This window comes from Podarcis vaucheri, assembly GCF_965113315.1.
Source record: "Podarcis vaucheri genome assembly, chromosome: 3".
NCBI classification, from domain to species: domain Eukaryota; kingdom Metazoa; phylum Chordata; class Lepidosauria; order Squamata; family Lacertidae; genus Podarcis; species Podarcis vaucheri.
In genome coordinates, this window is record NC_138761.1 from 110,462,494 (window position 1) to 110,490,444 (window position 27,951).

The 27,951-nt window shown below is 40.0% G+C and overlaps 1 protein-coding gene across 1 annotated transcript; it reads left to right on the forward strand.

Moving 5' to 3' along the window:
* Positions 1 to 69: 69 nt before the first annotated feature.
* Positions 70 to 27,436, forward strand: ESF1 (ESF1 nucleolar pre-rRNA processing protein homolog). Its single transcript, XM_082215516.1, is given in 14 exon segments — positions 70 to 248; positions 250 to 707; positions 2,633 to 3,036; positions 3,788 to 3,901; positions 4,617 to 4,717; positions 6,899 to 7,051; positions 8,702 to 8,810; positions 10,606 to 10,744; positions 14,009 to 14,170; positions 18,523 to 18,644; positions 21,587 to 21,677; positions 25,318 to 25,385; positions 25,832 to 25,978; positions 26,434 to 27,436. Coding segments are annotated over 14 exon segments (2,499 nt in total). The 5' UTR covers positions 70 to 99; the 3' UTR covers positions 26,716 to 27,436.
* The last annotated feature ends 515 nt before the right edge of the window (positions 27,437 to 27,951 follow it).

The window sequence follows — 27,951 nt, forward strand, 5'->3', positions numbered from 1 at the left end:
TTTCAGAGTGATGCATTGTGATAGAATTGCTTTATGGATGTAACCTTTCTTTCTTTCTTTTTTTAGTAGTTCAAGTTTGGCTTTTTTAAAAGTGTGAAAATGGAGTCTAAAAAGGAGCTCATTAGTGACCAGCGGTTTTCCCGCATTACAAAAGACCCAAGATTTTGGGAAATGCCAGAAAAAGATCGCAAAATCAAAATTGATAAAAGATTTCAGGCCATGTTTCATGATAAAAAATTCAAGTTGAACTGTGGATAAGCGAGGGCGGCCTGTTCAACACAGCTCTACAGAGGACCTGAGACGCTTTTATGACCTTTCCGATTCAGATTCGGATCTTTCAGAGTCTGACCAAAAATTAACTAAGAAGAAATCGCAGGGAGAGAAGGCCAAGACTAAAGAAAAGAGAGTATCTGAGAAGTCTCCTGTTGAGAGTAACTCTGGGAAAGAAAGCAAAGGGACAGATAAAAGTTCCTCATTGTCAAAACTGGGTATTTTAAAAAATGAAGGCCAGAAAAGCAAATCGTTAAAGTCCAAAAAGACTGTAAAAGGCACACAAGTGATTGAATTGCAACAAGTAAAGGAACTTACACCAAAGAAGCAGAACAAGCAAGGCAGAAAGTATCCTGAGAACCTGAAGACTGTAAAAGAAAAAGCAGTGAAGAATAGCAGCATAGACAATTATGTAAACCATAAGAGAAATGAATTAGGTTGGTTGAATGTAATTAATTGAAATTTGTCACCTGTCTCTCAATCTTACTCAGCTTTTCTTGGATGTAATATTTTATTAGCCAGTTTGGATAATCCTACCTCAGTTTATCAAACTGAGATAATCATGAGTCTTTTGCTTATGCACACAAGCCCCCTTGATTTACCCTTTGTGGGGTGCAGCAGTGAAACTAGGAAGTAGCTAATGAACCCCTTTCCATTTCATTTGAACTGGGAAGTTATGGTCATCAGCTTTGAAACAAGCCATTGTCCTAAACCATGGTTTGAAATGTACTTTAAGACCCTGGCTTGTGTTGAAACTGGTACCTGCAGTTTCCCAATTTACATAAAATGCCTTGCCATGAAGGGAGGAGCAAAAAAAGGCTCGTGTTTCCTGGTTTAATATACCGAGATTTGCTCATCCAAACCCCTATGTGGGTTTCAATGGAACTTCCAAGTAAGTGCATAGAAGCATAGCCTAAATGAATAATAATTCTCTATGCCTCTTTTTTCTGCATGCAACACTTTTATTGGAGACGGCTTACTTTTGCCAAAACTAGCACAATAATGGCTTTTGTGGTGTCGCAGAAGATCAGTAAGTTTTCCGAACATGATTTAGAAAGAAGTGCACTTAGTGGTAAACTCTGTGGAGGTAAAATATGTTAAACTTGAGGAGGAAAACTGTCCTAGAGCTGTACTTTAAATTGGTTGGGATGGGGAATCTGTCATCTTCTCGATGTTGCTAGACTACAGCTTGCAGTATTCCTGATGATTGGCCATGCTGGCTGGGACTAATAGGAATTATAGGGCCTCAGATTCTCAACTCCTGAAATAGATGGCGGAATCTAGTTGGGGATTAGGGCTGTGCCAAGTGTCAGTGGAACTGGTTGTAGTGCAGTCTTTTGCAAAGAGTTGGAATCTCTCCACCACCAGAGTACCACAGCATCATGGTTAGCCTATCCCTATAAACAGGATCCTATGCCATCATGCTTATACCTCATTTTATGCCTTCCAGGAGCCTGCATGTCCCCCAGACTTTTGGCTCCCAGTACAAGGACAAAAGGCTGGCTTTGGGAGCCCTAAAGTGAGTTGCAGAGAACCCTTCATTATGAGTGGCTGCCATCCCAGTGGGGAGGTACTATGCCAGGGGTTTCATATTAGTGGCTGCCACCTTTTCTGTCTCTCCTGCCACTGCCATTTCTATCTTTTTGCTACCCAGTTTCCCCCCTCATCACTCACAAGAATTTAGGTCAAGGGCTGAGGACAGCATGTCGTGGTTTCTTACCTGTGACTTAGAGCAGTGGCACTTAACCCTTCTTGGGTGACAGACCCCTTTGAAAATCTGATGAAAGCTATGAACCCCCTCCAGGGAAAAATGCACATAAACACACAAGCTTTCTGCTTAGAATTTATTTTATTGTGTTGGGTTTGTGTGTGTGCTCACACACATTTGTGTGTGCACTTGCCTAGTTTCCCGGCCTAAACCCATCCATGGACACCCCCCCCCCCCGGAATCTCTCTTTTAAATAGAAACCGTGAAAACACAGTGTTATGAAAACTATTTTCACCAAAGTGAGTAGTTTATTTTCCTCCCTAAATGTGATATCAAAAACATTTACATTTTAAAAAACAGTTTCTTACTGAATTTGTCCACTTTCATGTGTGATAGAAAATTATTTTTGCCACTTGACAGGTAGTCTTGTACATTTGGTTTCCCAGATAGTTAGCTGCATGCTATTGTAAGCTACAATTTGGTCAACGAACATCTCAATCACCACTGAAAATCTTAACAATATACCATTCTCCTTCACACTCTGCATGTCTGAGGTGCCATCTTTTTTTGAGGGATAACTGGACGTAATTCAGATTTGGAAAATACTATATTGTACATATGTATGTTTAAAAGTATTGCTTTTCCTTCATTTAGGAAAGGAAGATAATTCTTTCAGCAAGCACATTAATGAACATTGCTTGCAAAAGGAAACTTGTGAAAATGTGGAGCACTTTGATCTTGATGAATTGGAAGGTAGTGAAAAGACTGAAGAAGAAAGTGAGTCAGAGGATAGCGGGGATCTGGAAGAGGAAAGCGCCTTGGGAGAGGAGGGAGAAATGAGAGAAGAAAGTGGTTCAGAAGATGAAGAAGAAACAGGAAATGAAAGTGAGATTGATGAAAGCGACAGTGGGCCGGATTTGGCAAGGGGGAAAGGCAATATAGAAACCAGCTCTGATGATGATGAAGAGGAGGAGGATTTGGCTGAGATATATCCAAAGGAGCCTGAAGTTGAACATGGATGGGGAGAATTGGCTAAAGATGCCCCTCGTGCAGATGCGGTAAGGCTCAAGGAATCTTGAAAGACCTAACTACATAATTATCTTTTAAGTAGCTCTTTCTATAGAGTGTTTTTCGTTTCTTGCCTTCCTTCAAGGCCAGTCCTCATAAAAAGCAAGTCCATAAGTAAGTGATTTATAGGATTGCAGCCTCCCACACTTCCAGCAAGTTTACAGCTCACTTTTTCATTAGGGGTGGAGGGAAGGCCTAACATATATGGAACAAGAGTTTTTCTAGTATTTCTATATAACACATTTAAAATTTCAGTGCTTCTAGCAGCAGTTTTTGCAACTGTCAACCAGGTTAAAACTAAAGCAGGAGCCACTCAAAATAGTTGCAGAACCTCTGTTGAAATTCTGGTTCTGTATCTTCTGCCCTTAGTTTTGTCTTTGTGGATTTAGCAGTTTATCCTTGCTGTCCTGGGTTCTTATCCTTCCTTGGATTAAGCAAGAATGGTTAACTGTCTGTCTGGCCTGATGTGTATATGTATGTATATGAAGAAGAAACAGCCAGCCAAAGGTATATGATCTTTACTGGAGGAGGAAAGTCAATATGTAATTTGTTGATCACATTTTCTGGTTCTTCTCCAAGGCAGAAAGCTCTGTAGCCGTGCTCATACTTTACTGTGAGTCCTCTTTGTGCACAAATCTAATTTCATAACTGCATTTTTGTTTACTTAGGGTGATATATGCAGTCTGTTGTGTTACCTTAAAGGTCTAGGCAGCTGTTGTGAAATTATTTTCTTACACACAGATCACACGTAGATTGGCAGTTTGCAACATGGACTGGGATCGACTGAAAGCTAAGGACCTACTGGCTTTACTTAATTCATTTACACCTAAAGGTGGTTTTATCTTTTCTGTAAAGGTAAGCACTTGTTTTCAACAGCAGCGTGCAAATAATGCATATTTGGGGAAGTGCGAAGGAATCCACCCATCTTTTTGCAAATAGTTGCAACTGTGAGACTAGCATGGGTTGTGCTGGAGAAATTGTAAATTGTGGTGTTTCAGTTGAAATACTTGGTTAGACTTGCGCTGAAGGTGTGGGAAGAGGTGTCAAAACTGTGGCCCTCCGTATGTTACTAGACTACAACTCCTATTATCTCTCACTACTGCCCATGTTGGCTGAGGCTGATGGGACTTTGAATTCCAACCACACCAGGAGGTCTATAAGTTTGCCACTCCTATATTAGAGTAAGATTACAATTCTGCAGCACAGTTAGGTTCACTGAATGCTCTTTTAACTGGACAGTAAATGCAATCCCCCCCCCCCCTCTGGAATCCATAAGGAATCCTTTAGTATAGAACTCTGTGGAAAATGTATACTGGTGAGGCATGAAAACAGAACACCAAAGGTTAAGACATTTCTGCTGTTAAAGCAGTCTACCATGAACTTCTGTCCGTGTCAGTTGAGCCTCATGCATAAAGACCTATTCATAGCGCAATGTGAGTAGTGGATTTCATTGTATAAATCATAGTTAAGGCGGAAGGGAAAGATGGGGAAATTTATTATTTAAAATCTAAGCCCAAGCTGTTCTCAAGCCACTTAATACTATGTCACGCACCCTTTTTATTGTTTCTAGATCTATCCTTCAGAGTTTGGGAAAGAGAGAATGAAAGAGGAGGAAGTGAATGGTCCAACTGAGCTATTAAGCCTTCCTGAAGATGTCACAGAGAATGACAGGTGTTTAACCCTGACATACAATAATTCCCATATATATATAAAATTTTGCTATTGAAATCCAATAAATTGGGAAGGGTTATTGTTTTTGTATTATGTACTGTGTTTTTATATTTTAAACCGCCCTGTGATCCTCAAATGAAGGGCAGTATATACTTTTAATAAATATACTAAATAATAAATAAACCCCTTTGAAATCCTAGGAAGAATTAAAGTTAGTAATCAATATCATAATGGTTCTAGTTTAACATACTTTTTTTCTATTGGTATCTCATTCCAAAAACTTTGTCTTCACATCAAAGCATTTGGGATGTAGTGGACCTAACATTAGTTTGGTTCACATGTAACAGTAAGCAATGGTTGGGTATAAACCATGGTTCACTGTGCATACTGCCCAGTTGTTCCTACTCTGCTACATCTTGCTTACATCTGGGAGAAACAAGCCAAGAGGCTGAGCTTGGTGCTACGTGTGAATCAGCACTCGAAAGTTTGTTTTGCTCCTTGGCTTCCACTCATGGTTTGTATAGAGAAACAAACACAAGTTCTGGTTTGCAGGTAACACTAAGCCTCATTGTTTGCTTCTTGTGGAGGCAGGCAGGGCTGACGAGTTGAGCAACTTGAACACTACAGCTGCATGTTGCATTTGTGATGGTGGATGATGAGCAGAATGACCCTGAGGTATCGAAGTGACAAGTATTGACATGATACTGCACAATGAATTTCCACCACTAGATGGAACCTTTCTCCCTCTGGGTGAACACTGCCAGTTTTCTTCTATAAACATGCCATCAGTTCTAAAAGTCTGAAAAGGAAAAAAAATGCTAGTTTAAGTGTTACCATAATGCATCTTTACCTTTGTTTAGCATTTTCAACACATTTGGTGCTTCAGAGAACACAAACAGCATGGCCACTTTTGTTCATTCATTGCTTTCTGTTCTCAGACCGTAGGGCCCTTGGAACAAGTGCCATGTAGATAGATATACGGTGATATTATAATAATGCTGATAAGTAATTGGGGAAAGTTAGGGGATATAAATGCATATGTTTCTTAAAGCAGAGACATATCTGGCTTTCTCTGTAAACAGTGGCCGGTAGAATTGTATGGGGAGACCTAAACTATTGCATGTTGATTTTTCTTTTTCAGTTCATTTAGCCCAGAAGGCTTCAGTCTTGGTTCCTCAGATGTTGCTGGACTTAACAACTTCCATCATTCCCATCCAGCCTAGCCATCAGAGATTAATGAGAGTTGTAGTTCAGCAATATCCAGGGATCCAAGGCTGAAGAAGGCTGTATTAGCGCTAAGTTCCTGACCAGCCGATGAATTTAAGATCATGCTCACTTCTGCATAGGGCCACTCATGCATTGATTTCGTACCATGGTTTGGGTAACTATTCATTAGGAGGGATTGGCAAACGGGGGACGGGATTCAAAGTTTTTCACCAATAGTTCGCTGTGTTCAGAGTACCTTTGAACTTCTTTGTCTCAAACGAAAGCTCCTGATGCCACAAAGCAAGATGCTTTTGCAAATCAAGGGAGTTTCAAGAGATATAGCATGAGAGCTGCTGTTCAAAGGAAAAAATGTAACAACAACCATTTATGTGTGAATGCAATCCCTTGGGTACAGCAAAAGTAACTCTTTATATCCTGGCACATGACTCTAGAGCAAGCTTCCTCAAACTCGGCCCTCCAGATGTTTTTGGCCTGCAACTCCCATGATCCCTAGCTAGCAGGACCAGTGGTCAGGGATGATGGAATTGTAGTCTCAAAACATCTGGAGGGCCGAGTTCGAGGAAGCCTGCTCTCGAGTAACCTTGCCTAGCCTGGTGCCCCCCAGATATTATTGAATTCTAATTCCCATCATCCCTGACCATTTTCCATGCTGGCTGGGACTGGTGGGAGTCCAACAATATCAGGAGTCACCAGGCTGGTGAAGGCTGCTCTGGAGTATCCATAGTTGTGAAGGAACTCGGATTCTAAAGTACATCAGAACATATTCTTAGAGTCCTCACTGAGTCCAGCATTGTGGCACTAGTGTCTGATATTTGGTCATAACCATGAAGAGTTTCATATGTTGTTGTATACTCTTATGCCACACAGCTGTGAGAACTGGATTGCAGTATAATTGCTTCATTGTTCCTTCATTTTTTTAGCCTTACTTGATTTCTCTCTCTCTCTCCTTTAAAGCATTTATAAGGAAAAACTGAGAGACTATCAGTTCAAGCGACTGAAGTATTTCTATGCGGTTGTAGAGTGTGACACTCCCGAAACAGCCAACAAAATTTATGAAGAATGTGATGGATTGGAATTTGAAAGCAGTTGTTCTTTCGTGGACCTGAGGTATTGTGGGGGGTTTTCTTTTCCTCCTGCGACAGCTTCGTGAAGATGGTTAATTGTTGTTATTCTTTTTGAGAGAGGGTTCCTGAGACAGAAGTTGTTAACTTTTCCCTAGCATCCCAGTAGTTTATGGCCAAGCTGAATCTGAACTCAGATTTCTCAATTTCACCTGAAACATTCAAATGCCTGACACACTCTGGCTCCCTTATATCTTGTTTTAAAGCACTGAAGCTACCTTTCCCACAGCAGACTGTGGCTTGCATCTTTTGAATATTAGGGTGCTTTTTAACACAGTTAAAATTGTGTTTTAATGTTGCATACAAAATTGAATTTACTTTTTTAGAGTGGTCATGCTCCTTCACTGTCAGTGTCAATGCTATAAGCAGAGAGCCATGAAGTATGTACCTCCTAAGTTTCTCACACTCATCACTGGAGTTGGTGATGTTTTACTGGATATCGGGGAGAGTAATTGCTTTGAAAGCGACTGAAATGCTGAACAGTTTGACCAGAGGATGGTTAATTCACAACTCTCAGTGCTGATGATGATAACTGGTCCTTTCTGTGACAACTGCAGAGAGGTGGAGCTATGGTTTTGTTTGTTATTTTAGGTATTTTTGTAGTTTTTATACTGTAAACTACCCTGTGATCCTTTTTTAAATACAAATTTTAATTGGTTTTTAAACAAATACAATAATCATTAAACATTTAACCAGCAATACAGCTACCACCCTGTGATCCTTGGATGAAGGGTGATATATAAAGTTAACTAATAAATAAAATAAACTGAACTTCACCTTAAACATACTTAGCTACCTTTTAAAAAGAGTCACACCAATGGTCTGTTGTAACTCAGTACAGTGGTGCCTCGCAAGACGAAATTAATCCGTTCCGCGAGTCTCTTTGTCTAGCGGCTTTTTCGTCTTGCGAAGCAACCCTATTAGCGGTTTAGCGGCTATTAAAGGCTTAGCAGCTATTAAAGGATTAGCGGATTAGCGGCTAAAAGGCTATTAGCGGCTTAGCGGCTTAGAAAAACGGGGGGAGCGAAAAAAGATCGGAACACTTGCAAGACGTTTTCATCTTGCAAAGCAAGCCCATAGGGAAAATCGTCTTGCGAAGCAGCTGAAAAACGGAAAACCCTTTCGTCTAGCGGGTTTTCCGTCTTGCGAGGCATTCGTCTTGCGGGGCACCACTGTATAGTCTGCTATTCTGTCTGGCCGTGTGCCTCCAGGGTCTCATTGACAGGTCTTTTCCAGCTCTGCTTCCCAAGATTCTGGAGGTCCCGGTATTGAATTTGGGATTTTTCACATCCAACATCCGTGCTCTTCCACTAAGCTATTGCCTCTTTGCTGGCTTCCTACCCTTCGAGGCCTTGTGAGTTACAGGTTCCTCCCCTTCAGCAACAGTAATTGGGGTGTCACCATTTTTTCAGTGGGGTTAAACTGGAGCTGACCAGACATTCCCTGTGCTGAGTGAAATGTAACACTTTTGTCTGACCTCTTCACCCAAACCATGGACTGAACAACAACTGTTTTCTAATATATCTAATAACAGCTAATACTAATTAAGAGAGAGGCTGGGCCTATCAACATTTGTTCCTTTGAAGCCTCCTTGTATCTGTTTTAATAACAATTCCTTTTCTTTTCGGCTTTTAAGATTCATTCCAGATGATGTGACATTTGATGACGAGCCAAAGGATGTGGCCTCAGAAGTGGACTCTTATAAACCAAAGTACTTCACATCTGCTGCTGTGTCGACTTCAAAGGTACCTTAACAGTGTTTTTGTAGCCCTTTGGAACTTGTTTAGTTTTCCGAGTTCTTAATTTGTAAAGATTGTAAATACAGCAGTGATCACACTGTAGATAGAAAGGCAGGAATGATCCATATTGTGTTGATGCAGTTATCAAACGCGGAGTTCTCATGTATTATCTTCCTGGGGACTTGTGCACTGGATTTCTGTGGGTTCATGACCTTGCTTGGTGTGTGTGTGTGCTTTTGGCAGTGTTGATTGGGAGTTTTCTTTTTAAAAAAGTTTAAAATACATTCTGTATGGCCTTTTTTTCTCTTGTGCTAGCTGTTTTTAATGTGCCTGTTGAATTTGTATTACTCTAAACATGTTAGTCACATCTTTTAAACATCTGATTAACATGTTCCACTTCAGGAAAAAGATGGATACAGACATTTTTTTTCAAAGAATTTGTGTAAATTTGTTTACAGAGTCATTTTTTCTAAGCACTCTATTTTTCTCTCTTTGTAACCAATCATTTGTTGCACACATCAGTCTCCACATGTATATATTTTAAATTGTGTGTGTAGTACAAGTGGAAAAAAATACCTTTCATTGCTGGAAAGTTTGCATTTGAAATTATGTAAATCCTGGAACAAAGGTGACACATAGCTGATGCTTGTTGCAAAGCATGTTCTGAATACAATTGCATTTGTATGTTAGGAGCTTAGGGTTAGGAACTCAGAATCTTAAGTCCAGTGCTCTAACCCTGTTGCCACATTGGCTGTTGCTAAAATCACAGAGCCTTATGGATTCTGTGTTGACTTAAAAGTGATCTGTTTTGTTTCACAATCAACCAGAACATTCTAGGAGAGAAATCCCACTTCTAAACTTCATTTTACATATACCAAATAGCATGAGAATACATCTTTTGCTTCACCTCTGATATACCCATTTCATGTTTTATGACCCCGTTTTCACCCCGTCTCCTGTGGTTTATGGTATTTGCTGTGTATTTCCATAAACCACTGCATTCCAGTATAATTGAACAAAAACATAAGTAACTCTTAACTCTGAACAGGGAACATGTCAAACAAAAAATACCAATATATCAACATAATAAGTTCTGGTACTGGCATAAAGGACTTCAAATGCAATACATGAAAAGAATAGCATAGACGGTCTCCGAATTTAAACAGGACTGTGTCAGGAATTTAGACACTCTAGCAGGAACCATGTGAATAAATGCAAAAGTAGTAAACTGAGCCCTACTCTACACCCTGCTAAAACCGTAGGACAGGATGGTGGTGATAATGATAGTGTCCACCACTACTGCCAATCAGGACAATATCCAAGAATAAAATATATTTTTAGAATTCAAATTACTTCTTCTTTCTTTCAAAGTAAGTTTCTTTGGCAAGGCAGTAAACACTTAATCCATGCACAGAGTGCTGACCAGGTCATAAAACAACACTTAGAAACCACTAGCTCTTCAGTTTTTAATATTTCATTTGCAGTTGGAACTAAATTTCTGGGGGTTTCTCTCCAGCCCTTGCTCATTTGTCTTTACATATTTTCTTTTCTCCCCAGTCTCGTCACTGCCGCTTTTCACTTGTGTAAAATCATGGACATACTGGGGAATGGGGCTGTTCTGAAATCCCTTCAGAGTGCAGGAAGAAATGCTGACAGCCATAAATTTTAATTCTAAATATGAAGGTTGATTCTTTGTTGTGGTCTAGCGTGAGGATTGAGTTTGTTTTAAGCCAGTCTTTATATGTATATGCATACACGTGTGCGACTTGAAGGTAAAGCACAATATTTTTTCCGTCTTAAGGTAGACATCACGTGGGATGAGACAGATCATGAGAGAGTGACTTCCCTCAGCCGAACATTTAAAAAAGATGAACTTCTGGACATGGACTTCCAAGCATACTTGGCTTCATCAAGTGAGGAAGAGGAGGAAGAACAGCAAGGTACTTGCATTTGTGAAGGTTCAGTGTTAATAATAATAATAATAATTATTATTATTATTATTATTATTATTATTATTATTATTATTATATTACTTATACCCAGCCACTCTGGGCGGCTTCCAACAGGAGATTAAAAAGACATTAAAACATCAGTCATTAAAAAACTTCCCTAAACAGGGCTGCCTTCAGATGTATTCTAAACGTCACATAGTTGTTTATTCCTTTGACATCTGATCGGAGGGCTTTCCACAGGGCAGGAGCCACTACCAAGAAGGCCCTCTGCCTGGTTCCCTGTAACTTTGCTTCTCGCAGTGAGGGGGAACCACCAGAAGGCCTCGGAGCTGGACTTCAGTGTCCGGGCTGAACGATGGGGGTGGAAACACGCCTTAAGGTATACTGGGCCAAGGCTGTTTAGGGCTTTAAAGGTCAGCACCAACACTTTGAATTGTGCTCAGAAACGTACTGGGAACCAAGCAAGTTAAGCATGGATAGGGAACCAGATCCTTATTTCCCCACCCCTGGAGGGGCAAATTTGACAGGTGGCTGAGACCGAACAATTTGTATTAACCATCATTCTGTAAACAAGGCTTTGGAGTTTTGTGTGTGGTTGGAATATGTTTTCTTTGATCCTTGGGAACAATTGAATTGCTGCAGCTCTGGCTAGTGTTACCGTTCATGGAAATGTTTCTATTTCTTGGAATTGGGTTCCTGAAATCGTGCAGTTGTAGAGAAACTTAATATTCTGTGGGTTGTGAAGACTGAGCCTTGCCAGCTGATGTGTGCATTTGTGGATAACATTTGGTATGCATCTTACAGGCTTGAGCCCTTTACTGGTGCATTAGTGATCCATCTTTCTCTACTTCCTCAGGGGTGATAGAGAAAGTGTGGTGAGAACTTTAAATCTTCTGCCATTTTTACAAAGTGTGTGTCTGAACTCACATGTGTATCCAGCACTCACATGTACTCTTGTGCACACTCCCAATAGATTTAGGGACTTTTGCTGCAGTTAAAACATGCATCCATTATGAATATGCATTTCTAACCTTAACCAAATGCCTAGAAGAAGTTCATGCAGTAGGAAATAAATAAGGATAGATTTATTACTTGGAATAAAAGTGACAAGCGTACATGGATGCTGTCTTCAAACAGCGAAGTTACAGATAAAAGTGGGCAGCAAATCACACAAGAGTAACAGGATCCCTATCAACAGCCTAGAGATAGTGAGTGTGACAATTTGCCACAGTGCCCACATGAAAAGTAAAGGCGGGGAAGGGTATACTTGCCCTGGAGAGCGTGGAACCCAAGTCATGGAATCAGAGGGCTGTGACAGTTCTGCTTTCCCCATCAATATCCTGTACCAGGAAGGCTCCAATGTCTCTCTCACCGATTCCTTGGTCTGGGGACCCATGAAGGATAGGGCTTATATTTGAGAGTGTGGAGTGAAAAGAGGGTCCCTGTTGAGCTTTTGAGCTACCTGGCCATTGAAAAGCTGGCGTTTTTACGTACTAAGCTAATATATGCTTATGGGGAAGAGGTGATTTTAACACCTTCATTCCTGTGTGCCACTGTTTATTTCCTACAAGTTCCTGTCTGTTTGCTGTTTGTTTACCTTGCCTAGTTTGCTGTTCAAAAAGCATGGCCCTAGGGATAAATGACTAAATTCGGTTATCTTGCATGCTTCCTGAACCCTAAGTTTACCTTCAAAGGAAGATTCTGTTGTCTATGTAGAAACCCTTCTTTCCTACAGGAGGTGATAATTAATCTTTGCTGGTAACAAATAACTAGTGTTCTGATCTTTACATTAAGTGTTAGGAGAGCAGAATATTTACTTATAACTTCCAGGTCACATTAGGATAAGGACTAGTACCCCATAATGGGGTTCTCTTTTTATATCCAGTTATGTCATCTATACTGATGCCACGATCTGTGGAAGTCAGGCATGTAAAAATTTCACAGTGGCACACACCATTACACCAAAGGGCTGTCACTTTGATTTTTAATACAGCGAAACCCAAAATATAGCTGAAAGGTACTTAGTTTGATTGCCCATATAACTTTTTTAAGCATTGTAATGGGACTTTGATATTCCCATATATTTTCCCCCCAGTTGTTTCAGTGAGTTTTTGATGTACTGATCTATATGGTATACAGAGGGAACTAATTGTATTATGTGGAGTGTGTGCACGCATGAAATAAACAAGCAAATGGGATATCACTTGGAAACTGATAGAGTAACATCCCAGTTACTCAGTGAACATATAAGCCAGCAATACTTCCGTTTTCTATTTATTCCGTACAATTTATCACAGCTGCATCACAATGCAGAAAGAATACTTTTAATCTACTATTGTTGATTATTGCTCCAGAAAATGTCTTATTTTTATTGCATTATGTATTCATCGTGATCTCCAGGCTACATGAAAGTACACTGTAGTTAAAAAAGGTGGTTTAAGCTGTGTCACCAGACCAAAGACTTTTTGGTGTATTTCCAGTTTGGAAAGTTCTTGAATTTAATTATGTTTTCAGAAAGAAGCTTTTAATAGAAAAATACACAGCCATTTCCTTAACATGATCCTGATGTTTTATTCATTGATTTACTGGGTACATGACAGAATTCTAGCCAGTGTGTTTATTGTGGCATTAAGCACAAACGGGGGGAAATGAATTTCAGCTGGTTAGAATAGAAATGTAAAAAGTTTGATCAGATGAGAAGAATATTCTGTGCTTCTTACTTTCTTCTATATATTTATTAAAATGTTTATGCAGTCATTCCATTTCATCTTGGTTTGCTGTGCTTTATAAATATTTTTTCCCCAAAGGATAAACTGAATTTTGATTAAATTTAAGAATGCAATTATTGAGGAAAATCTGTGTTAGCTTTCCACAAGGTGGAGCTGGTGAAAAGTGTTTCTGACTACTATTCATTTCCAAATACAATACTTATTTAAATTCAGGATAATTGACAGTAGCTCAGTGATATGGTATGCTCTGCGTGCAAAAAGTCCCAGTATAAAATCCGGAAGAGCCATTCTGTCAGTACAGACTATGGCTGGGGAACCTGTGGCTCTCCAGATGTCGACGAACTACATCATCTATCATCCCTGACCATTCTGGCTGGGGTTGATGGAAATTGGAGTCCAACAACATCTGGAAGGCCTCAGATTCCACATCCCTGGTGTATTATGCTTAAGATGAGCCATCTCTCCTTTTTAGACTTCTATACCTATTTATTGGAAGTTCCTCTTTTTCTCTTTTCTTTTAAAGATTTTGGTGTAAAGCACACAACAGACAGCGATAAACATAAGCAACACTCCAGAGATGATGAAGAGCAAATAGCAAAGTACAGAGAACTACTTAGGAGTATCCAGGAAAAAGAAAAGAAACATCAAGAAACTGATATGGAAATGGAAATCAAATGGGTTCCAGGTAGATGGCTTATACTATTTGCAGTGTTCTTTAATCCCCTTTCTCTTTTTTAATACTGACCAGCTTAAATTCAGCAATAGAAATATGTAAGTTCCAAGTTACTCTTTCAAAAGGTACTGAAATATTTTTTCAAAGCTAACATTTCTTTCACTCTTTTTCTCCGTCTTTTGGGGCTTATTTTTGGTTGAGCTTCGAACCACTGTTTAGGGGAAATAATATTAGGGGTTGGTGAGCTGCTGAAAAATACTCCTTGACTATTATATTTGTGGCCTTGAGGTTTTTCCCACCCCACAAGAAAGATGGAGTTGCCAGCTATGACCCAAAGTGGGGCTTTGTGCCTTTAATATGCAAATAGGAGAGAGTTGCCATGGAGGCACGATGGTGTTTCATTTTTCAAAATGGCAGCTGCCAAATGTCTCCACATACAAATGCAGCCCTTTGCTTCTTCTACGTCCTTAGTATTCGTCACTCCACCCCTGTTGAAGGTAGGAGTTGAGTCCTGAGTGTAGCATGCACACCCAATGTTAATCCATGTCTTCTGATTGAAAACCATGCACAGGTCACTTTCAGCTGCTCTCTTTTGACTGTTGCTTCTAAAAAGTACGGTGTTCTTACGCTGCAAATTGAAATGAAGAAAGGTCCCTCTGCAAACCTCCAGGCAGAAAGTTTGCAACAGGGTGAATAAAATCTCCTTGTTCTCCCCGCCTGCTCTGCTCTCCCCCCCCCCCCCCCGGTCTGTCCTCTCCAGTCTCCAAATCCTATGGGATGCTAATGCAATAAATGGCTTGCATTATGAAGCAGCCACTCTGTGGCATCTGTCGAAACCGGTTTTTAGACAAGGGCAGTTTCCATGTGAGTTGGGAACATCTTAACACAAGGACTTTCACAGCCAGTCTCATATGGAGAAAAAGAAGGAAGGGGAATGAACAGTGCCTGTTAGTTCTCCACACTCCATGTCTGGGTTCTGTTCTTGTTTATTTATTAAGAGATTTATATCTTACCCTTCATCAAAGGTATTTCTGTCTTTGCAGTGGCTCACAAACCATGAAAACATGGTCCACAGTGTGCTTCTCTGCAGTGGTGGTTTGCCGTGGGGAGGCTCTGCAGTTCATTATCTTCAACAGTTCCACTGAATTTTCAGTATTAAGTGTTAAATAAGAAAGTTTTGTGACTGTATGTGTGCATTTTTAAATTGATGAACGTAGGGATATATTGTGCCTCCTTCAGCCTCTAAGTATATGTTCTGTTTGCTCTAAACAGCTCATTTTATTGCTTACGCTTTGTATATTGTCACCCCTTAGACAATCACATTTGTTCTTGGAAAGTTATTTGGCTGGCTGTTTCTAAGACAATCTAATCTGTGGAGGAAGTTCAACCCCTTTCTGGTTTCATGAAAAGGCTGTTCCTTCCACTCAAACTTTTCCAGATGGAGCAATTGATTTCATTTTCTAGGCAGTTGATTAAGAAATCTGGAAAACTCATTCAGTTTATTTTCATTTGAAGTATTTATATCTGTACGTCAATCCATCGATCTCATTCTGGGTAGTAGTCACTCAATAAAACAACCACAGCAAGGTGATAAAGATCACAATAGTACATTTTTAAAAAACCACTATTTGCATATATCTCACATGAACAAACATATCAGACTGTTTCCAAAATTATTAACAGCTATCTTTCCCCCGGCCTTTGACATCTCGGATATCTTCTTATGGGAGCCACTTCATTCTCTTGGCTGTCATTCCTTTTAGCTGATTTTGATATTGCATTTAAAAAATGGTGGTAACCTTCTGTGGGACCATATGATGAAGGGTGGGAAATATTATTACTACTAATAACATTAGTACTGCTAATAATAATAACAACAATAATATTTTAGTATATTTGCAGTTGCCAGAATATGTCTTATATAGGGATAGTACATGATCTCAACGGAGCTCTTTCTCCCATCATGTCCATTCAGTAAAAAATATAATTAAAGGGACATGATAGTTTTGGTCTTAGGTGAAAAGGCAGTGTGTCCTCCTGGATGACAGAATTATTATTTTTCCCTGTGCTGGAAAAAGCATTACACTGCTAGCACATCACGACACGCCGCGTTTAAGGTTCTGTTTAGAAAAACAGGAATTGTAGCTGTAGCAGTTAAACCTGGAAAAGAAAGTTTTGGCTGTGCATGCAGTTCCATCATTTATGGGTAAATGATCTCTTCGAACCTCTTTTAACATTTAAAAAAAATTACTTGTTTCTAAGCTAAACCTTAGAAATGGAGATCTGGCCCTCTGTTTAATGGCCATTATAAAGAACTGTGTGTGTTGGTTCATATGTAACACCAAACCGTGCTGGTTTGAAGTCTTGGTTTGCCGGGTCATTGCAAACCATAGTTTGTCAGTTCAGGTGTAACAGCAAACTGGTTTGCACTAAACTATGTTTAGTATCAAACCATGGTTTGGCATTATGTCCAAGCAGAGTGTGCATGTGTGTAAATGTAAAATAGTGCACTCTTGGATTGAAAGTTGCTACACACTACCAGCTTCAGCTCTCCATTTTGGAGGTGCTCAGCCTTCGGGAGCAGATTCTCAGGGGTACAAGGGGCTTGCAGGAAGCTGGACAAGAAAGCCCAAGAGTGTGTGTAGAAGATAATACATTTAATGATAGGTAACTTGAATTTTAGAAGAAATTGATTTATGCTCTTTTCTAGTCTCTTGTAACTCAAGTAGTATGCTTTCCCATGGGATGTGGGTTTTTTTGGTTTTTTGGCCTTATGAAGTCATCATTGGATGGGGCTGGGAGAGGAGGATGTTTCTTTCAATCAAACATTTCAATATGATATGCAACTTTTTCTAGCTGTTGACAGGTCTGGGAATGCTACCCTTAAAGATTTCTTCTTGTGCACAAAGATGATGAAAGGGAACTAGAGGGATGACAATCTTAAGTTAGTGGGCTGATGATTTCAGCTCCCTCTGGGAGTATACACTGGTAGACGATAGCAACATCATCTTCTTTTGATCTTTCTGTTCTTGCAGCTGCTAATGAAAATTAATATAAGAAGAACTTGATAAATTTTGTCTGCCTATTTATTCTGACTAATTTGCACTTGATTTTAGTAATAGCCACTTTATTTAAATTTCTCTGATTTTTCTAAACTAATTCTTAAATAACTGAATTAGTGCTTTGAATCTTGGATTTCCTGTTATACCAGAAGCCTTCTGTCTCTCATTTATCTATTGTCCAGTCTAGCCCAAGTAACTGTAAAAGTATAATAAACAAATAGACCTAACCTTCAAAGTGTGATAAATGCATACTAAAGCACCATCAAGCAAATGGATAAATTAAAAACAACAAAGCAGATTAAATAATTTTAGCAGCCTGCATATAGATCTGTTGTTAACTGTCAAGAGCACCTCTTTAATTTGTGCCTGGATGACAAGGGGTAGGTGTCCATCAGTGCAGTCTCCAGAGCCATGGTTTCTCAAACTTTTTGGGTGGCAGAGCATTTTTCAAGAAAAAAATTAGTATGGAGCACTATCATCACCCTTATGCCACCCTTATGAAGGGTGCCATCCACCCTTATGTGGATTTTTTGCTGTTTTTACCTAACTGTATTTTTCAAGTTGTTAGACTCTTATCTAGAGCACTTGCATTTTTGCCAAGCAAATCAGAAGTGGGCTTCCACAGTTTCTGAGCAAAGCCCCAAGTAGAGCCAACCAGCTGGCCTTGAAATGAAATATAATGTGAATCACAATTTCTAGATCTCGAACAAGCAAAAAGGATTGCAGATCTTCCCAGCTGGAGTAGAGGAAGGCCAATCTTGGCTACAGTTGCAGTTGGAGCTTCCAGATTCAACTGCACATCCAGGAGCACTTCAAGACTATTGATGGAGGACAAGAAAAGCTCCATTTCAGTTGTTAGGGATGCCCCTGTCCTTGCCATATTCATTGTCCATTTTTCTACAGTACAAAAACTGCTAGAACTGGGGGAGGGAGAAAGTGTGCACACTAGGTGTTAACTCCATATTAGAGACTCCAGCCTTTCATAATGGCACCACACACACATATATATATCTAGACAGAAAGCTAGAATAGATAAGGTGCTGAGATGGCATTTTGCAGAATTCCACAAAGGAACGTCCTGGAGAGACAGAGAAATGTTGCTTGTCACTTCCCACTGAGACATTGCCGCTAAGTAAGAATGAAGCCCCTTCTCTCTAATCCCTCAGTTGGTTCACCAGTAGTATTTTCTGATTTGCTATTCGGACAGTAGCTTCATGCGGGTGTGATGTTTATCTGCATCCAGATTTTCAGATACAGGTATTGAGCTAACTTGGCTACATGTATTTTTCTGGTTGACCTCAGGACTTAAAGAAAGCGCTGAAGAAATGGTAAGAAACAAGTTGGAAGGGAAGGATGCACTGACACCATGGGAACAGTTTCTGGATAAGAAGAAAGAGAAAAGGAAACTGAAGAAAAAGCAGAAGGTAGTAAAGACTTTAATCAAGTGTCCTACAAATTTACTTTCTTTAGGGGAACCCTTTTCCAGGGTGACTCATCTGTCAAGGAATGCCTGCAAATATAGCTTGGAAAGCCAGCACACCCTTGGGGCTGCTCATGGCAAGAGGAGATTAGTAACAGTGGATGCAATGTTATCTTCAGAGAAATTTGATATTAATTAATTTATAACTTTTCTATCATACCCTTCAAAAAATGATTTCCAGAGCAGCTGCAGACATTTTACAGCAAAAACTAATGTTATAAAATAACAAAAGTAAAAGCAGCAGCTTAAAAAGCAAACTTATATGCCAGTTCAACTCAGTGTGAGCCTCCCAGAGAGGGCATTTCACAAGCAAGTTGGCATCGCTGAAAAGGCTCGGCTCCGTTGCCATTCACTACATCTCAGCTAGCGGAGGCAGGCATGTTGAGGAGAGCGTCTGGTGCTGTCTTGCTGTACTGGCAGGTTCATGTGGAATCTTTCCCACTGTTGCTGAGGAACCCCTGATAAAAGTCTCAAAGGAACCATGAGTTCCCTGGAACACAGCTTTACAACTTGTGTTCTATTCCTCTTAGATACATTATTTTCAAAGTGCTTTAACAGAAAGCTTGAGAGTAAGCAAGTGATTGATCAAGGTAGCACTAAGTCATAACAGGCCTGAGCGCTTTTCATTGCCTTTGGCAGCCATGGGATTTTATTTTTTTTTAAGTTGTGATTAAAGGAAAATAAGTGTATTAGTCTATCCAGAAAATCCTCCTTTGATCCTGTGTCCTTGATAAGTTCTGCATTGCTAAAGGGAATGGTCATTCTTGCTGAAATGTCATGTTGGAGCTGCCAAGCCTTGGATGAGAATTGTAGCTTTGTCCAAAGTCTTAAGTGGTGAGCAAATTTTGCCTGCAGAATTTTAAAAGCGTATCTCTAACGCTGGGAAAGTCTTCAAAGAAATATACATTTTGGGTTTCTTTTGGAAAACTAATGGCAGTGTCCCCATGAAGATAGACTTTTCTTCATTGTTCCTCTAAAGTAAACAAGAGGGGTGCCAGACATTGCTTAATTTTGAGACTGGCCTTTTATTACTCTGAGAGTGTTGACTCCATATGGATGTCCATTATTTCTGAATATGTCAGCCAAGGAATTCTGTTGAACAGACAACTGTGCTTCGGAGTACATTTATTCTGGAGATGCTCACCTCACAATTCTAATAGGTTATTTTTTGGTAAGATGTTTCTGTGTTGGATCAGCGATTGTTGAAAATGCCCAAGACATTGCTCACATGGTTATGACCTTGGGTTCAATGTCTTTATTCATTGATTCATTGATTGGTTCATTGATTCTTTTTCTTGTTTGCCTCATTGAATCCTAATTATTTGCTTTATCGCATTAATAACCTGCACTTCCTGCAAGGAAGAACAAGGCATTATAGAGAGATTGCATCATATTATCCCCATAACTTATCTTGGAAGAGAGGTTAGGCTAAGAGGTTGTGATTTCCTTTTTAGCCCACACATTGATCTTTAAGATCAAGTGTGAAATTGCACCCGAATTTCTCATATCTACACTTGATAACACACCCACTGTACTGTATTGCTTTACTCTTCCATATATTCTCTTCGTAATTATCCTAAACGTAAGTCAAATGATGTATGTCTCCAGCTACTCTCTAAAGAGTGGTCTGGGAATCTTTGGCCTTCCAGATGTTGCTGAACTATTAGCCATGCTTGCTGGGCTGTTTGGAGTTGTAGTTCAGCAACATCTGGAGGGCCAAAGGTTCCCCACACATGCTGCAAAGAAGACTTCTGCTACAAATGCTTTCTGCAGGGAAACTATTGCTGAAGGTCCCGGCTTTGGTAATACTTACCTTCCAGCTCTATCCAGCTAGCAGTGGCTTCTATACAGAAAGGTACAGCGGGTGCTATTTGTTTAGGAACAATTGTTGATCACTAGGAGAAGGTTAGTAACAAATGGTACCTCTTGTATGAGACAGCTGAAAGATAGATGTGTTCTTGCAAACACATTACAGTGGTACCTCGGGTTTCATATGCTTCAGGTTACATCTGCTTCAGGTTACAGACTCTGCTAACCCAGAAATACAGTGGTGCCTCGCAAGACGAAAAGAATCCGTTCTGTGATTCTCTTCGTCTAGTGGTTTTTTCGTCTTGCGAAGCAAGCCCATTGACGGATTAGCGGATTAGCGCTATTAGCTGCTTTTAGAGGCTTATCTGCTGATCGGATCAGCTGATTAGCGGCTTAGAAAAAGGGGGGGAAAGGAAAAAAAAACCCGCAGGAACTCGCAAGACATTTTCATCTTGCGAAGCAAACCCATAGGAGATTCGTTTTGCGAAGCACCTCCAAAACGGAAAACTCTTTCGTCTAGCGAGTTTTTCGTCTTGCGAGGCATTTGTCTTGCGGGGCACCACTGTAGTACCTCAGGTTAAGAACTTTGCTTCAGGATGAGAACAGAAATTGCGCGGCAGCAGCGGGAGGCCCCATTAGCTAAAGTGGTCTTCAGGTTAAGAACAGTTTCAGGTTAAGAACGGACCTCCGGAACGAATTAAGTACGTAACCAGAGGTACCACTGTAGTTGCTTGTCTACTGCACGGCAGCTGCTCACTGTTGAAGGGTTCTGAGGAAGGGAGAAAGAGCTATTCTCCATGATACCAATCACCCAAAAGTTAATAAAGCATTGAAATTTGTGTATGTGTTCATGTAATCGTTAATGAAGCCCATATTGATGCCTACAGCCCTATAGTGGCTTTGATTTCGGTGAAAGCAGCCATCTTAAATCACTTTCCTCCTGTGTTGCAAATATCCACCCTGAGGTTACTCCTTGAAACTTTTATTTGGAAACTTTGTGTTTGTATATTATATTTACTTGTATTACTAATGCACTGCTGGTGTTTAGTAACTGAAATGCAATGTGTTTTGTTTCAGGCAGCTGCTGACGAAACGCTAACGGAAGATGAATGCCCATCTGATGTTGATTTGAACGACCCATACTTTGCTGAGGAACTTGGGAAAGCAGGTTAGATGTCATTTATTGTGAAAGGTGGTCAAGTAGATATCACGTACTAAGATTTTCATAGAAATGTTGACAAATTCCCTTTCCAAAGGCTCCTAAAGATCCTTCAGTCATAAGATGTGATGATGAACCCTTAGGAATCTAACCATGCTTGCTGATGAGGCTCTAAATGGATTGCAACTATGCAGCAGAATACTTTTGGTTCATTTTAGAATGTCAGTTCAGCATGTCATGGGGAAAAAGTGACAAATGCATTTTCCAGTACTGTGGTACCTCGGGTTACAGATGCTTCAGGTTACAGACGCGTCAGGTTACAGACTCCACTAACCCAGAAATAGTACCTCGGGTTAAGAACTTTGCTTCAGGATGAGAACAGAAATCGCATGCCGGCGGCGCAGCAGCAGTGGGAGGCCCCATTAGCTAAAGTTAAGAACAGTTTCAGGTTAAGAACAGTTTCAGGTTAAGAACAGACCTCCAGAACGAATTAAGTTCTTAACCAGACGTACCACTATATAATAAGTTTTTGCCACACTTTTGGTGTCAGAAAGAATATTGAAAACAGAAAAAGTTATAGGAAAGAGCAACTAAAACGATCAGTGGATGGGTTGTATTTTTGCTTAGGTGGTGGTTAAGAAATCGAGGCATTTATAGGAAATTCTAAACTGAGAAGAGCTAGAGAAACTAGGCAGAGGAAATCCTTGAGAGTCAGGCAGCATTAGTAGGACAGGTACAAACAAAAATAATACTTAGAAGCTACTTCCTTTGTAATGTGTCCTGCTAGAGTGGCTGCCCAGTGAAGCATGAGAGAAGGAATGTCACCAGGATGGGAGGAGCAGGAACACTGAGTAGTTGTCATTTGCCAATAGTGGGAGAATTTTAGTTCTTTTGAAGGGGAGATGTTAGGGAAGAATGTAGCCTCCAGGTCATCTGGCAAACTGATAAAATACTATTTTTAGGAAGCTAAAACATCACACAAGGAGAGCCCCAATATTTCTCCCACCCTAGCATCAAAATTCAGTATAATTTTCCTTAGTGAGTGAAATGGCTTCTCTCCCCCACGCCCACGGCTAAATTGTGTTGCTTGAGTTTCCTTTATGATTTGATCAGCTCCCACCTGTTAGCCTACTTATGTGTCTTCTGTCAAGCGAGCTGGGTTATGGGATTTTGACTTCTGCTTTGTAAAAATAGCGCATGATATAATGGCAATATGGGAAATACCTCCTAGTCCACCCCTGAATTCTAGACCACCGTCTAGGGAAATAAAACAGGAGGAGAATTCACAGCTAAGTAAATTCTTATGTTCCTTCAACGTTGAGAAATATAAACTATATATACCCTTCTGCAGTTGATAGGTGGTTGTACTATGTTACATTAAAGTAACCATTGTAGAACTGATCCTTACTGAAATAGTTCCTGACAATGAAAGCCACCATATTTCAAATAGCTATTTCTGGAGTCCCTAGCAAGATTTATAAATTCCTTTTGAAAAGCATTCCTCCATGCTGCTTCCATAAGCTTCTTTGGAAAATGCCCCCAAGGTTCTAAAGCAGTTTTCCCAGGGGATGGCTTACAATTTAAAACAAGTCGAATCCCTATTAAACAGCCAAGTTAACTCAGACAGCTCTCCAGATTGTCGCTGAAAGTTTTGGGGCAACCACAGATCTTTTCCTTAGTAGGTTCTTAAATGCCCTAACCAACACCCATTGAGTTTTATGAAACTAAGTGTTGTAGCTGGAATTTGAGCACATATATTCAGGTAGTAATTCAAGTAATGCATTTTGTGTTTCTCTCTAACAATGTTTTAAAGGTTTCATTTAATGTTCAAATGTGTTTTAAGGTTTGAAAAAGCAATCTGCTGGCTGTGGAACATCAAGTAAAATAGCAAATTGCTACAACTGAGCCTGGCTCCAAGGCATTGCTATAAAATACTTTCATGACTGTTCCAACCTGATTATTAACTTTTCAGTAGTGAATTTATTTTTTCAGCAAGAGACAAAATGCATATTTCCTACTGGCCGATGATGGAAAACAAATTGAGAGCAATTGGGCCTGATTGGCCTATAAAACAAAGTTCAAACTGCAGGGGATTGTTACTGTTACGAACACATAATATATTCTGTGTTTTATCATACCTGAACAGTTTTTTATAAGATGATTGATTTGATTGTTGTTCTCTTTTGATTCCTGGAAACCAAGTCTGGAGACACATGCAGCATTGTGGTTTGCTTGTTTCAAAATGTCTCATGCCATAGGCAATTTTGCACTTCAACAGAAAAACATATTTCTTTGGGGAATTGGTTAGAATGAGTTCTGTACATGGGGCAGAAAAAGAACAGCTTTTACGTAATGTATACTGCACATAATTTTAGAGGGGTGCCCCTTTCATATGCTGCCTGGAGCATGATTTGGGTTCTTCTTCATCGTATGATGTGTGTTCACCTGTAACAATTAGTCAGACTTCCTTGTGCTTACTGCCTTGTGCTCACTGCCCAGTCACTCTCACTTTACCTGGCATGAGTGATTCCTGTTCTGCCTGATTAAAGGATGATGGATGTGTTGTTACTCCCTAACAAAGCATGATCACTAGCCAACCTGAAACCATACTTTGTTGTGGACTTGGTAATCATGACTTGCTAGGGAACAGTAAACCCCATTGCTTGGTTCAGAGATAACAGGGAGCCAGGGTTTCTTAAAACTTGTAGCTTTATTGTTTATCCTGCTCGCACTAGGGGAGGAGAGAAACTGGAACAATCAGGCAGCATGCACGCTGCTTGTTTCAGATAAACCACATTAAGCCAGAAAGTTTCACTTATTGCTGTGTGAATGCAGCTTGTATGTGGCACACACTTAACTTCATATTTTAAAAGCTTGATTCTTTCAGAAGGAAACTCTTTCCTTTCCCCTAACAAGCACCTATTGGGAACCTGTAAAACAATACATCCTTTTGAAGATGGATTTTGAATTTAGATTTTAGAAATAAATCAATGCAGATTTTTGGACTTGTTAACACATTTTCAGTTTTGAGGAAATGCTGGAGGTCCTGGTCCTGATATGGCTGCTGTGAGGCATGGCATAACACAAAATGGCTGTCATGGGGAGGGTGGAAGAACACAAAATAAGAGAGAGAACCACCCTTGGGAATGTCCTGCTGTCCCTGACTATGAAGATCACACACACTGATGCTGTTGCTGCCTACTAACAACAGGGAACATTCCTCAATACCAAGAAAAATATAAAAGGTAGCTACACCACTCTCGTTGCAAAGAAATCCCTTTGAAGGTACCTGCACATTTCTCCCTATAACTTTCTTTCTAAGAGGGCTAGAGACTTACTTCTTTAAAAAATGAAAGCTCGGATCTGGAGCACCTGCACAGGGGCACCTCTGAAAACCTTCACAGGCCCCATGGTGCCTGTAGGCACCAGGTTGTTAAACTCCCTCTACTTGCTCATAGCTGGAAAAGGCTCTGGCCATTTTCTGTGGGCATCTTCGTGTTGATTTCCAGCTGACGTTCCTCAAAGAAATGTAACTGTCTTCTGCAGCGGGCATTCAGGAGAGTGAGCATACATTCTTGCAGTGTCGCCAATCTGGTTACGCTTGGATATTTAAAAACTTGCTTTTTATTTGTGTTGTGCTTATAATTAGGTTCAAATAAGAAGTCCAAGAAAGAAGAAAATGCCCAAGAAAATGAAGATGACATGGAAAAGCAGAAGGTAGTAGATTTACATGCTGAAGTAGTATTAAGATTAGACATCGGAATGAAGTCCTGGGGTTAGGAGTGTTAACATTACTACAAAGTTGCATTGGGTGACGGAATGATATGTTGTATTTACCTTAAAAATGGAAACTACATGGTAATAACTGCAAAAAGTAATGAGTTGCAAAAACAAACCATGAGATGGATACTCTCGTTTTGAAGTTTTTCTTTTATTGTTCACATTTATTAATGATGCTTATATATTGGTATTCCGTTAGAAAGATCAGAGTATCTTACAGGGGGGGTTGCTGGTAGGCTGTCATTCAGGCACCGATGAGGCAATTACAGCTCTTGCTATTATGCATTAGCAACCCAAACCTTTAGATGAGGCACAGAAACATCTGCAGCCCATATTCGGTGAAATGTTGTGCAAACAGATCCTATCTGTTTTGATTGTAACAGGCTGAAATGGCTCTGCTGGTGATGGATGATGAGGAAGATGAAAGGAGACACTTCAATTATGACAAGATAGTGGAGCAGCAGAACCTGAGCAAAAAGAAAAAGAAACTATTGGTGAAAAAGAAGGAACTGCTGACAGATGACTTCCAGGTAACACTACGGGCTTTCCCCTATTGAAGTCTAATAACAGTGCTAGTCATTTTGTGTTAAAGTAGATCAATAACTACATTACGATTTATGCAAAAACACATTTTATATCATTGTATCCAAAGGGACACTTAAAGGATTGAGTTGCAGATCTTGAGCTTGGTGTCAGAAATCAAAAAAGTTTTACATCCTTTTTTGTGTTTATGGGGGGGGGGGTTGCAGATATGCTATCTAGAAAAAAAATTCCAAGGACTTTCTTGATGCCCAAATAAGGCCACCTTCCTGGAATGAAATAAACCTATTTTTGTATGGGTCAAAATTAATATTTAAAACAGGCTGTTGCATTTTCACATTTCCTTAAGATCTAGATTCTTGATTAAGAACTATCCTGCAGGGCACACTTTTCTCCTACTTTTTTTAGCTAGTGCTGTTAAAGCATCCTCTCTTGCTCTTCGCAGGTTAATGTTGCTGATGCCAGATTCCAAGCCATGTATACCTCTCATTTGTATAATTTGGATCCTTCGGATCCAAACTTTAAGAAAACAAAAGCAGTGGAAAAGATTTTGGAGGAGAAAGCTCGTCGAAGAGAGCAAGGTTTTGCTGAGGCAGCTGGGGGAGGGAACAGTATGGCAGAGCCTGCGGCCAAGAAATCCATAGATCCTGCATTGTCAATGCTAATCAAGTCCGTCAAGAATAAAACAGAACAGTTTCAAGCAAGGAAGAAACAGAAAGTGAAATAAGCAGGTGGAAACTGGACTTCTGAAGAAATCAGAGTTGATGTTAATTTACAGGTGAAGACCAAACTTTTCTGCTAATTCAAGTTTAAATTCTAGCAAAAATATCTGCCAAATGATTTTCGGACAAGGTAACCTTAAAATATACATGTAACATAGCCAAATATAGTTCAGACAATTTGGTTTCATAAAAAAACCCCAGACCTTTAATTCTGTCCATAGATGCAAGGGAGAGCAAGGTTTTAAGTCACTCTCCAACTTGCCATCAGAAGACAGCGACATGGTGGGAGGGCTTGGCAGTGTACTCCTGCTCTCTTTCATGTGATTGTTTGTCGTGCATTCAGACAGAATTCTCCCGATAGGACTCAAGTCTTTGCCACTTTTATAATATGCAGCTGGTAACTGGTGTTTGAGAGGTGGTATAAGCCCAGTATGGGGAGCCTTTGGCCCTACTTATGTTGCTGAACTGCAAGTCCCACCACTCCTGGCCATTGGCCATGCTTGCATGGGCTGATGGGAGTTAGATGTAGTTCAGCAACCAAATGGTTCCTCATCCTTGTTAGACAAGGGTTCCCCTCCCCCCTCCCCCCCAATAATGGTGTACTGAATATTTTGCAGTTGCAAACTTGTTAGCAAAATGGATTAACTGAAATCATGGTATGACTGCCTTGAATGTATGATTTGTACAACTGTAAATAAAAACACGATTATTGGTTCGTTTTAATAACGCTTGTGCTCGTCTGTTCTTAAAGATTCACGATAGTTGCAAAATTTATAGTGCTATGTCATTTTTTATGTTTGTAAACATGAAACTTAGGCTAAAATTGGGGAAATACGTGCTTTGACACATTTTGATTCAGTTTTGTTTTTTTTTTAAGCAATTTAAAGACCTTTAATGCCATGGTAGTGCCAGATAACTGTATGAGAATAGAAGGATTTGGCATTCAGGGAAGGCCATCTCCTTTCAATATACAGATCTGCAGGGCAGGTGCTGCCGTGCAATTCTACAGGGGTACGTGACTGTGTCATGACACAGTATGAAATAAAAAGAATACCCCTTCTGCGCTTAGACCATTATATGTTCCCTTTGCTTGAAATCACCAGGTGCTCATCTCCACTGAAGAGACTTCATTTTCTTACTGCATGTAATTGAGCAATGAATCCATTGGTGAAATTGGAACATCTAATTGATTCCCCCTAACCCCCTTAGCAGGCTTGGCAGCCAGCCCAAAGATGCAGGCC